Source organism: Mus pahari, chromosome 5 (genome assembly GCF_900095145.1).
Source record: "Mus pahari chromosome 5, PAHARI_EIJ_v1.1, whole genome shotgun sequence".
In the NCBI taxonomy this organism is placed as follows: Eukaryota; Metazoa; Chordata; class Mammalia; order Rodentia; family Muridae; genus Mus; species Mus pahari.
The window spans coordinates 31,371,953-31,384,900 of record NC_034594.1 but is presented as its reverse complement, the minus strand read 5'-3'; the positions used below and the strand labels follow the sequence as shown (position 1 = coordinate 31,384,900).

The 12,948-nt window shown below is 42.7% G+C and overlaps 1 protein-coding gene across 7 annotated transcripts in view; it reads left to right on the top strand.

Moving 5' to 3' along the window:
• Positions 1–12,948, top strand: part of Myo1b (myosin IB) — a 164,922-nt gene that overhangs the window by 73,780 nt on the left and 78,194 nt on the right. For all 7 annotated transcript variants that reach the window (XM_021198945.2, XM_021198943.2, XM_021198942.2 and 4 more), the window contains exon 4: positions 6,772–6,866. In XM_021198945.2, the coding sequence (XP_021054604.1) occupies positions 6,772–6,866 (95 nt within the window). The remainder of the gene's footprint in view (positions 1–6,771; positions 6,867–12,948) is intronic.

Below are 12,948 nucleotides of genomic sequence, written 5' to 3'. Positions count from 1 at the left end.
TGATATTGTGTCTATTTGGTGGCCAGTAGAGACACAACTTTTCTAGCTAGAATGCAGCCCAAAGAATGTTTAGGCTATGAATGTATATGATCTTAGGAGTTCAATGAGCTAAAATACTTTAGAAAATTATAGATATAGATCATTAAAAAAACTACATCTTAGTGCCACCATGTTTTGTTGTGCTGCAGTCTGATACTTTTCTTCTATTGGGGTGGCAGTTTGGGGCTTTCTCTGAGTTTAGATGTAGAAAAGGAAAGAATAGTTTTTTTTTTTTTTTTTTTAAATCAAAACAAAACAAAAAGCAGTTGTTTTAAATATAATTCCCGCGGGCCGCATGTCTTGACTCATTCTTTTGTATCCTTTCTCACACGCCATGCGGTTGACTCAGTTTACCTTCTGTGTTTCTTTGAGACAGGGTCTCATGTTGCTGCAGACAGTCCTTGAACCCTCTGTGCGCAGGAGGACGGCCTTGAACTGATCCTGCTGTCTTCACCTCTTGCGAGGCTGTGCTCGCAATGGCCATAGTGCAGTGAAACTGTCCAAAGCAACAGAACTAACACGTTAGGATGAAGCTGCCCCATGAGGGTATGAGGTGGTAGAGTGACCCGTCTCGTGGGTGGTTGGTTTCTGTGGTGCTGGGAACCCAATTTGGGGCTGCATTCTTTTTTAAATTTTTATTAATTTTTTGTTATTCATTACTCTTCTATTCCAGCAGTGGCTTCCCCTCTTTCCTCTCCCCCCACACTCCAATATCCTTTCTCTTCCATATCCCTCCCCTCCTCAGAAAAGGGCAGACTCCCGGGGATATGAACCAGATGGAATAAGCTACAATAAGACCAGGCACATACCATCACATCAAGGCTGGGCAAGGCAATGCAGTAGGAGGAAAGGGGTCCCTAAGTAGGCGAAAGGGTCAGGGGAAGCCCCCGTTCTGCTCCCACTGTTACGATTCCCACAATAACACCAAGCTACTCAGCCATAATATATATATATATATATATATATATATATATATATATATATATATATATATGCTATATGCAGAGGACCTAGGTCAGACCCATCCAGGCTCCCTGGTCTCTCAAGTTCTCATGAGTCCTGGTCAGTTGATCTGTGGGCTGTGTTCTCCTAGAGTATCCCTGACCCCTCTGGCTCTTCCTCTTGTTCCTCTGCAGGACTTCCAACCTCAGCCTAATGTTTGGCTGTGGTCCTCTGCGTCTGTTCCCATCAGTTGCTGGATGAAGTCTCTCTGGTCTCTTTGAGGATGATGCTAGGCTCCAGTCCCACCTCACTCTGCAGGCAGGACAGCTGTTGGTCAGAGGGTCTTATGGCTGAGCTGATGTCCCAGCCCCTCCCTCCACTTTGGACTTTGCCTGGTTACAGAAGATGGCCGGTTCAGGAGTCTTTGCTTGGGTTCCTCTCAGATTCCGTGGAGTTTCTTTTGCCCTCAGTCTCCATCCGTAGGGCCACGCTCTTGTCCGGCAAGCGCACCCAGATGAGCCGCCCCCCCCCCCCTCAGTTATTGTTCTCTGTTCTGTCTGGTTTTGGTTTTCTTTCTTACTCAGGTTTAAAAAAAATAATTTTTGAAAATTCTGGTTGTAACCCTGCGTTATTTTGAGGTTTGGGGATTTGTGATAGACCTCCTTAAACTCTGAGAGTTGCACACTCGGTGTTGCAGTGCCATGCTAGAGGACAGTGTGCTGAGGCCCCCACCCCCACCCTGCACCTGCCTCATGCCTGCCCTTTGTGCTGAGGTTCCCCACACCCCACACCTGCCCTTTCCTTCCCTTTCACTTCATCCTGGACATTTTGCTTCTCCTTTCTTTTGAGGAAGGCTTCCTTTGATCTTTGTCTCCTCTTCCGCTGAAGCTTGGCTTGTTAGGTCACTAACCGGCGTAGCTACGAGGAAATACCTTCACATACTTAACTGTCTTGGACTGTAAATTCAGAAATGTTTGCCCTCCTGGGAATATCACCTTGTTATAAATCAGTGTTCCAACTGTCCACCGGAAAGTCATTCTAGCACATCATAAGGGACAGCCTCAACCTTACAGTGTTGGTACTTGTGCCTTTAACAGTTTAATTGCACTTTGGCCTATGCCAAGACAGCCATGCTGAATGAACTTCTTTGTAGAATGTAGTTATCTACAAAGTATTTTTTACAAGGAAGCCAACTTAGGAACTGTTTCTCAGAAAACAGAACCCCGAAGTTTCTCCCTTCCCTTCTCTTTTAAGTCTTCTTGTAGTCTGCCTTGCGTCTTGATCAGGCTGAAAATGAAGTTACAGGTAGCAGATAGAGTTTAGGCCTTTTAAAGCACATTTGGTGGTGGTGGGGCAGGGAGGTAACTTAGTTTAGAAACACCGAGATGTCAGAGCTGAACTAGAGTTAGAAAGGGAAAGAGACAGATGAGATTTTAGTTCTAGAAGAGAATGTTGGTCTGAGCTATTTGAAGAGGGCTGAGATGAGAAGGGAATTCCCTAGGGTGGTTGAACTACTCTGGGATTCAGGATCACACGGGAGGGAATGCCAGTTTGAGAGCCTTAGAAGATGAGCATTTGAAACTGGATGGTGGAATCATTTATCTGAGTTCAGGAGATTTTTTTTCTGAAACAGATTCTATTCTGTTAAACCCAAGTGAAGGGAGCGATCCAACTGCGAGTGCTCGGAACAGACTGGGTGTGTTTTCCAGCCACCCATTTGGGCAGAGCTGGAGACACTGAAACCTGGGCTACTCTTGGGCATGTGTGCCTGGGTATGTCATGGTGAAGAGAGTAGCTCAGGCTTCTCTTCTGCTCTGCACTTGAAGTGAAACACAATTTGGCAAGGAAATGGCAGGGTGGAGAGCAGAGTGTGGAGAAGGGAGCCCTGCCATTCCCCTGATGACCACAAGGGCAGCACCACTATGATTAACACTCTTGAGTAGAAAAATAAGGCAGAGGAGCGACATAAATACCAGCTGGGCTCTTTGCAGCATGCAACCCACCATTCTACCCTCAAAGAAAATGACAGATGAGCCCCAAACCAAACTTCTGAAACGGAATCATGGTACTAGTCAGAGCTGTTGGAAAATGCACAGTGGAGGATGGTATCTTGGTGCTTGCTGGGCAAAGTTTGGTGCTGAGGAAGCAGCAGGGTGGCTGATCTGGAAGTCTGGGGAATACCAGGTTGCCCTTGTTCCTAAGGTTCAGCTCCAGGGTGGAAGAGGTGGAGAAATCCCTGCATTTCTTGGGGTCTGGCAGAAATCACGCTCTTTCTCTGTGCCATCATCGTTCAGTCATGATGGCTCATCCCTGTGTGTGGTAAATAATGCTGACACGTCACAGAATAATGAGAAGCATGTGGATCATGACTGCTTTTAGCTAAAACTTCCCTAGAGATTTATTTAGGTTCTTTAATTATAGAGAGGTTGGGAGGCATGGCATATGGCTTTAGTTTATACTTATAAGTGCTGGCCTTGGGGATGAGTGTGTGTAGAGTTGCCAGGGAGGAAGAGGAGTATGTCCAAAAAAGAGATTGTGTTCTTTGGGGGCATTCTTTTTTTTTTTTTTTAAATTATTTATTTATTATATATACATACACTGTAGCTGTCTTTAGACACTCCAGAAGAGGGAGTCAGATCTCATTACAGATGGCTGTGAGCCACCATGTGGTTGCTGAGATTTGAACTCAGGACCTTCGGAAGAGCAGTCAGTGCTCTTAACCTCTGAGCCATCTCTCCAGCCCCCTTTGGGGGCATTCTTTTGGTCATCTAAAAAGAGGTGGAGCTCTGTGTCTGTAAGAGTTAAGAGCGGTGGCGTTATTGTGACTTGAAGTTGGTGTGTCTTAGAGCAAGGCAGCTTTTAAAGTGCTCAAATATTTTGGTACGTTTTCATGGCAGTTAGAAATCAGTCACTTTCAAGACTCTTAAAAGAAGAAACATCCGGGCTGGTGAGATGGCTCAGTGCTCTTACCCACTGGTGGCTCACAACCATCCGTAACAAGATCTGACGCCCTCTTCTGGGGTGTCTGAAGACAGCTACAGTGTACTTACATATAATAAATAAATAAATCTTTATTTAAAAAAAAAAAAGAAGAAACATCCCTTTTTTGTTTTTTATCTTATGCTAAAATTATGCCTGCCATTTGATGAATCAAGTCCTTAAGCAGTTAAGTACTGTTGGTTTTCTGTATCCATGGATTCAAGCAACCTTGGATCAAAAATACCAAGAAAGTACATTATGTTTGCACTGAACATGTTCAGACGACTCCCTTTGTCATTATTCCATAGTACAGCTATTTGTAGCGCTAGTATTGGAGGAAGCATTGTAGTCCTCCAGAGACGGTTTTAAGTATTCTGGGAGCTGTGCAGGGGTTATTTAGAAATACAACATCACTTTATACAAGGGGGCTTGAACATCCACCATTTGGGTAGCCAGGGAGAGTCGGGAAGAGGAATGTCAGAAGAAGCTGGGAGAAAAAAATTCTTCATAGGTACCAAGGGATAATTATATTCCTGTTTGGTCAGACAGAAAGAAGTAAGTGTTCAGCTTAGGTGTTTGGCCCACAGTAAACCCCTGGCAGAATTACTTAGTCATTTCCCCCAACCTTTTATGTGTGCGCATCTATGGGCCAAATGCTGTTATTCTTGTTTGAAGTAATTTTTCATTATTTGGTGCTGAAATAATATTATAGAAACAAAGCTAAATCCAGTCCTGGAACCACTTGTATTTCAACCATCCAAGAGAATATTCAGTAAATCTATGTGGCTAGAAAACTTCTTTTGTAGTCACTAATATACTTTCCTGCCTTGCATGCCAAAGATGACGATGTTAAGTGGCATCTCTGAACTATTATCTGCAAGTTGGAAAAGTGGGAGGGGAGGCAGGTGAGGAAGAAAAGTCCAAGCGATGCTCTCCTTCCCTGAATGAAGGTCACAGAGAGAATGAGACTGGATATGTATGTGTTTTATTAAGCTCACTCCAGCATTGTCCTTGTTCAGAGACAGTACACGCGTGCGTTCATCCTGTCTTGCACTGGTCATGTTACAGGTTAGATTTAAAGCTGTGTGCATAACGCAGGGATTAGTTGGCTAGAAAGCCTCTACCATGTGGGAGCTTATATTGTGGAAGGGGATAACAACGTCTGCTTCTCTTTACTTTTAATCATACGTTTATTCAACAGTACATTTAGTTTACTTATTACGTGCAAGGCCATGGCTAAGTCGACCTGAAGGTTACAAAGTCAGAGTGGGGCGGTTCGCCTCTGGTACCACACAACAGTCTAGCAGGAGATAAGATAAGGAAGCTTAGACTATGTTTGAACTCCTCTGTGCCTCCAGCTTGCTCCTTTGTCACACTGTGACCCAGCCAAAGGCAGAGACTGGGTCAGTTCTGTCTCTGTCATTTCATTCTGGAAGGTGGTATGAAGGTACGTCCTTGTTTGTGCCAGTCTCGTGAGATTTGAAATGAGTAACATAAATGGGTTGTGGAAAATTCTAGTAAATGGAGTAAAAATTCTAGTAAATGGAGCTGTTCCTAGCTCTCAGTCCTGCCTTTTCCACTCCCAAGTCCTGCAGCGAGACAACTCAGCATGTCTTTTGTTCCTTATTGGGACCCTGTGAAGTCCTTCTCAGGTCCCCTTCCATATGCCCTCCCCCATCATGGAAGTGCCCCTGAAGCCTGTGTCAGCCTGTTTCCCTGCTAGTCTGGCCTTTGTTTATGCCCAGAAGCTCTTTGCCTTGCAAATTCATTCTTTGGAACTAACTTTCCACCTCTTAAAATTTCTCTTCTCCGACTCCAATCCCTACCCTCTTGGGCCTCTTGTTTTGCTCTGTGTTGCTCTCCACATTATCAAGAGGCATGAGCTGTTCATGTTTGTTTCTTCTTTGCTTTCCACTCAGAACTCACAAAAGAGACTGAATATTTTATATTCCCAGCTTGTTCTCGACACACTTTCAGTAAAATCATGTCAACTCTCAGTAAATAATGTATTAACAATGAGAAGTAGAAACTTGGCAAAAGTATTTATCATATTGGTCAGAGTTTTTTCATTTTTTTTTTTTTTTTCAATGAAAGAGGGACATTTATCTTGTTAGTAAAACTCAAGGAGGGACAGACCAACAGGAGGACTAGCCTCAGTGTCTTGGTAGGGGAGTTCTGTCATCATAAGGTAAGATGAGAAGTTGGGCTCCAGGTAGTGGCCAAGAACCATGGTGAACTCCACAGTAGCCAGTGGGTCTTAAGTTCCATCTTGCATTGTGAAGTTCTGTATTTAGCTTCATAGTAGTCACAACTGGGTGGCATTTGAATGTGTTTTGCTAATGTTTGGGAAAAAATATTTTTTATTATTATATTGATGCTTCCATAAATTGATAATGCTTTCTCATTATATCGAAATGCTTGAGTATTGCCCTGGACAATACAATCTCAATATTATCCAGTTGTGGACATGGCAATGTGACATTTTCTCCTTGGCTATCTCAATTACCTAGATTTTAATAGAAAGACATGCACGCATGTGTGCGCACACACCCACACGTGCAGGAGAGATAAATAAAATTTCATTTTAAACTAAATAAATCAATATTATTTGCTTAGTAGGGAATTCATGGGGAAAAAGTAAGTGGGCCAGAAAGATAGATATATTGATTTGTATACTTTAAAAGTTGGCAAGAAATAAAATGTGATGATTTACCTGTTCTTTGAAGCAAATCACAGAGGCCCTTAGAATACCCAGTGGTATCTGCTAAGCATATATTAACCAGCTGAATCCTCCCACGTTTTTCCTTGCAGCTTTGCTTTGTCGGATGAAGCATACAGATCCCTCCGTGATCAAGATAAAGATCAATGCATTCTCATTACTGGGGAGAGTGGAGCAGGAAAAACAGGTGAGACCACCACCAAACTGATCTTGCCCTCTCTGGAAGGTGGCTGCTGCCGAATGACAGCAGGAAAGGAGCCGGGTGGCCCCCAGGAGCCAGGTGTCCACAGCCGCTGTACAGGGGCTGATGCCCACAGTTGGTGTTCTGTGGACAGCACATCTTGATGGAAGGGTCAAGGCACCATCAGAGTGCCATCCAGTGTAAGTCCCAGCACTGCTTCTCAACCCTCCATTGCTGTGACCCTTTAATACAGCTCCTCCCAACCATAAAGTTATTTTCGTTACTATGGAATTTTGCTACTGTTAGGAATTTCAATGTAAATATATGATATGCAACTCCTGTGAAAGGGTCATTTGATCCTCTTTCCCCCAACACCAAAGGGTTTGTGACCCACAAGTAAAGAACCACTGCTCTAGAGTCTTTTGTTCCTAAAGAATCGAGATTATGTAGATGTTGACCCATGCATGCAAGGGCAGGCTGTGCTTCTAATAAAACGATTTCAGTGTGGTCCTGAATGAGGAAATGGTTTTATTCTGGAAAGATTTGGGAATACTATTCTCTGTATCCAAACTCAGAAAGGATAAAACTGTAGCAGACAATAGTTTTGTTTGTTTGTTTGTTTGTTAAAACAGGAGGGCAAAGGGGTTTGGGGTAGGGTGGGATTTTCATGTTTCTCTGTAAAATGCTTACAGGTAAAACTCTCATAACTGGCCTTCCTCTGAGTATGCAGAAATGTGGCTGTGTTTCCATCTTGTATGTTATTTTAGTGACTAGACTTAACGCTTTCGGAGTCTTCATTGATCAAGAAAAGAAACTTTGCCACAATGGTGCAGCCAGCTGAGTCCATCTTAGCTCAGCCTTGAAAGCTTTCCTCTCAGCTTCAGGATGGCTTTTCTTGTATCTGACTCCTTGCACTTTTTCATGGGGCATCCCCTGTCCCACAGCCCCCCGTAATGAACAGGGAAATGTGCGCTAAGTGACCAGCTTCTTTCCTTGAGCCCTCTGGAGACATACTGCATGGATTCTTTGGGTGTGGTGCAGGCTGTGGGTGCTGAAGGGGCAGATATGCAGGAATCCCCAAGTCACACAAGCATAGTGTCATAGGTTGGAAGAGATTTTAGTCATAGGCCATCCCATATAAAATCTTCCACATGGGGCAGCCAAAACCCTTGTGGTGATGGAATGTTTTTAATACTGTATTTGACTTACAGGTTCAACTAGTAAGTTTTTCTTCACCTACCTCTGTCTCCCAAGTGCTAGGATTTCAATGCTCACTAACATACCCAGCCTCAAGCTAGTATTGGTGGACAAGATTATTTCAAGTCTACATGAAAAATCGTTTATAAAACAAACAAACAAACAAAACTCCCGTTTTTGTTGTTCTTGTTCTGATTGAAGTTTTGAGGAACTGGCACATCCTTCTTTTGTCTTTTCTCAAAGTTACTATCATATTTGGGTGATCATAGCAGTAGTTATTTTACTCTGAGCATTTGAGATGTGCTTGGTGCCATATTTACATACTACCCATTTTTATTGTGGAGAAATTGAGACACAAAATGGTTCAGTAGTTTTTCTGAATATCTCTGTTACATTTACTGTTGCTGTGATAAAAACACCTTAAGGGAGAAAGGGTTTATTTTAGCTCAGATTTCCGGGTTACAGTCCATCATAGCAGAGAAGTCCCAGGAGCTTGAGAGAACTGGTTACATTATTTCCACAGAGAGGGATGAATCAATTAGTTTATGACTGTGTTCTCTTGCCTTCTCCACTCATACAGGTCAGGATCCCTTACTTAGGGAATGGTACCACCCACAGTGGGCATGTCTTTCTATCTCAATTAACATAAGACAGTCTCTCAGAGACATAGCCCCAACCAACCTGCTCCAGACAATCCATTGACGGTCTTTTCTCCCTGTGATTCTACAGTGTATAAAACCTCTACACTAAATGTATACAATGAGTCACAGCAGGGCTGGGATTTTTGAATGTAGGTAATATAGTTTTAGAGTTCTGAGTTTTATCCCCTATCTGTTTTTAGACCTGAATCTTTTTGTCTTGGTGCTTCTTTATGAGCACTTATCTAATATTACCCATTTGGTAGGTCCCCCTTTCCTAGCTTCTGCTGTCTTTTTAAAGGAGGAATTATGTTTTGTGTCTATGTATAGTCAAGTGATTAAATGTATCTCATTGTTCAATTTGAGGAGCTAGCCTCATGTCTATATTTGAGTAATTGTACCAGTTTTGCCCAGGATATTTTAGTTATTTATAAGGTCTACTGTAGAAGTTAATTGATTGATTTGCTTAGCATTGGACATCTTCATCTCTCTGTAGGCTCTCCTTAAGTAGTTTCAGGTTCTCTCTAATTAATCAAATGTCTTCTGCATTTATACTTGCACTAGCATTGCTTATTTAATCTTTGAACTAATATATGTCATTTCTACAGGATAAGTGCACCTGAACGGTTCTGATTCATCTCAAACTAACCATATGTAGAATAGATTTGGTTTTTCTTTTCTCTTTACCATTCTGACTTCAGTGAATTAGACCATATTGTGTCATAACCTTGTTCTGGAAGTATACCTGTCAGTATTTTTAATACCATCCTCTCCCGTACCTTACATTCAGGTCCACGTCTATTCCCATCAGTCTGTCTCTGGAAAATTCCGCATACAAGGTTGTCCTTCCTTTCTTTTTGTTCACATGGAGCCTTGAGTCCAAGCCACCAGCTGTGATTTCCCGAGTACTATTCATAGCCATTCTAAGGAGTCTCTTGTTCCCTTCATATATCCAAATCTCTCTTAGAGACCTTGTTTTTTGGCCGTTTAGAATATGGGGACTTTAACCTGAAGAGTCACCGTGGGGGGATGGCTTGCCCTTTACTTGTTTCGTCTAATTCTTTCACACAAAGGCTACCACAGTATCCTGTCTCTTTAGGATGGCCAGCGTAAGTGGTGGGGAACAACACCGAGCTATTTAAATGTTGATGCACTTGCTTATTTATTTCTTTGGCTTTAAAAGCATAAGATGCTTTCCAGTGGCACACTGGCTTAGTTGCTTGTTGTCTTTCTCTGGTGGTGAGGTGGCCCTTACAGCAGGGGTCTGTAATCTAGCTGTAACTCATGCCTCTCTCTTATCTTGTCCTTTTTGATTATGTCCGGCAGTCCACCTGTTCATTTCTCAGAGCTTCCTTTCTGTTTTCTCTTGGAGGGAGTTCTTTACTCAGTCTTCTTGGTGACTAATGCCTTTTTAAAAAGGCATTCCGACTATATCACTTTGTTCTTAAGTGAGTCATTTGGAAGTGGGCTGTGGTCACTTCAATCCATCCTGGCCACTTCTTCACCTCCTTTGAGCATATTTCTAAGAAGTCAGCAGTCTCTTAATTAGCCCCAGCAATGTAGGGCATCCTTCTCAGAACTGTTAACTTTGCCACGTGTTCCTGAAGCCAGGTTCCATCTCTTGATAGGCTTGTGACTCTTAAGACACAGGGCAGAGGTGAATGGTGCTGCTTCATTCAGAAGACTGGTGTTCACACTTTCTGAGAAGAAGAAAAAAAAGCAGAAGAAAACCACCTCATTCCATCAGCAGAGCACCTCGTTGCACGGGGCTCTTTCTTTGTTCTCACGATTTTGATGTTCTTGTTCTAATTGAACTTTTGAGGAACTCTTGTGCTTTTCTGCTTAGTAGCTGCCATATTGGCTTTCATGGCCTTGACTGTCACCTGTAGTCCTTCCATTTCTGCTCTCCTGGATGGATTCCTTCCTCAGGTTCTGGAAACAGTGTGGCTTTGCAGGACTGTCATATTTGCAGCACACAACATAGGTACTGCTCAGCCTGAAGCTGGAGGGGCTCTCAGCCTTAGTTTAGAGGCAAAGGCTGACCAGCTGTTGATGGCTGATATTACTAAAACAAAGGAGATGTAGAAACACATGGACTCTAATAATTCACATGAACATCCATATACAAAACAGACTATTAGAACTACACCCCTGGGAAGCCTCCTGCCATGGGCTGGTAGGTAGGCTGGCTGGCTTTCCGCAGAAGTAGTTCTTGGATCTTCTTTTAACATTGCCCTGAGGTTACTGGAAGCATCTGGCCTGTTTTGGAGGTGTTGAGCTTCAGCTGTCCATTATCACCAACCTTGTGGTGTGGAGAGGTGGTGCTGTACTCCAGAGCAGCTGGTGTCCATACTCTCTCATCTGCACTCTTGGTAGGCACTAACTTCTAAGCCCCCTTCTCATGGATCTTAATGGTATCTCCTTACACCCAGTCCCTGTGGAGACCCAGGTTGTGGTGGTCTTTGTACCTTTCTCTGTGTTTCTATATTTTCAAAACTGGTCATAGAAAAGTTGCCTCCAGTTTGACTATGATGTTAAGTTGTTACTAGACTCTAAAACGCAATAAAGCCCAGGATTTGTGTGTGTTTAAAAGTCTCTGTTTCATGGAATTATTTATGAGAAAATGAAACGGTAGAAGTTAAATATAGAAATTGCATTATGAGGAATTTGGGAAGGAGAAGAGAAGTCAGACTACATTCGAAATCATCGTATTCACAAATTTAATAATTTTAGTTCTGCACACATGCAGCTATTTAACTTTTGTTAGTAGGTACATGACACGGAATAGAATTGCCATGTACAAGGAGTCTAAAATGTACATTATATAAAGTGTTTTCATTTAGAATCTATACTTTGTAGTTTAGACAGAACTGCTATGTGGTGTCAGAGGGCTTATTTTATATGAAGTAATTAATTTAACTGGGCCATAAAAACCCCTTGGCAGATGATGATGTTATTAGTTGTAAACACTGGAAATGCTCTTATGCTACTGGGTTATATAATATGGGCTTTTAGGGAGAGGCATGAACTCTTTGAGTGCTTTGGGGGTGCTGTTTAATTCATCACTGCTGTGCTAAATAAAAAATTCATCATGCCTTTTAAAAGTGCCCAGCTATTTCCAGGCAGTCAACTTGGAGTTCACTCCTGTGAATTCAGATCCTTCGTGGCAAACTATTCAAGCTTCAGGAAGCAGCATATGATGGAGCCATCCGATCAGCACGCCTCCTAGGACGTGGGTACATTCAGCATCTGAAACCACTGTCCTGACATAGCAAGCATTCTAAGTTATTCAGTTGCTGGCTTTACAGTTCCATCAGTTTCTAGGAAATCATCAGCTGTCTGCTCACAGAGTTCTGGAGCCTGCCTTGCACATCAAGGCCTTTGGGTCTAAATCCCTAAATGACCTGGGTCCAGTTTCTGTGTACAATAGCTCTCGGACCGCAGCCACTGACTTTAGCATTGAAAACACCATGCTGGAAAAGAACAACTAAGCAGGCTCAGGGCCAAGATGCACCAGGTTCTGTTCTGCCTCTTGCTGACACATGTATTTTATATGAATCACCATAGAGTCTGTGGCTCTCTCAAGAGGTAGACTACATATGATTTTATTTCAGTGAAAATGTTTCTAGGCACATTCCTCTTATAGTAAAGCCTACATCTCTCTTTCTCTTCTTTTTCTATGTTTTATTTACTTATTTATTTGTTTGTGTGTGTGTGACATGTGTGTCATGTCACACGTGTAGAGGTCAGAAAATAACTAGTGATGATTGAGTCTTCTTCCACCATGTGTGTCACATGTATCAAACTCTGGCTGCCCGGCTTGACTGCAACCACCTTTACTCATTAAGCTGTTTTGCTGGCCCCATGACTGTATTTTTTATCAAAAAAAAAAAAATTCTTGTCTTTTGTTTTCATTGATGTACCTCCTGTCTGATTAGTTTGGGATATGCTGTAGCTGGGTTGTGAAGCCCTGGGGACTCTGAAGCAGAAGGGCTGTTTCATTGAACACAAACATGGCTTCATTGGTGGAGCTGTTCTTACTTTGTTTGTTTGTTTGTTGAGACAGGATCTCGCTATATAGCTCTGGTTGTCCTGGAAGGCTGGTCTTGAACTCAGAGAGTCACTTGCCTCAGTCTCCTGAGTGTTGGAATTAAAAGTGTGCACCACCACCACCTGGCAGGCATTCATACTCTTAATGTCTCTCAAATGCCAGACCTTTGTAACAGCTGGGTCTCTAAAACTTAATCACGAGG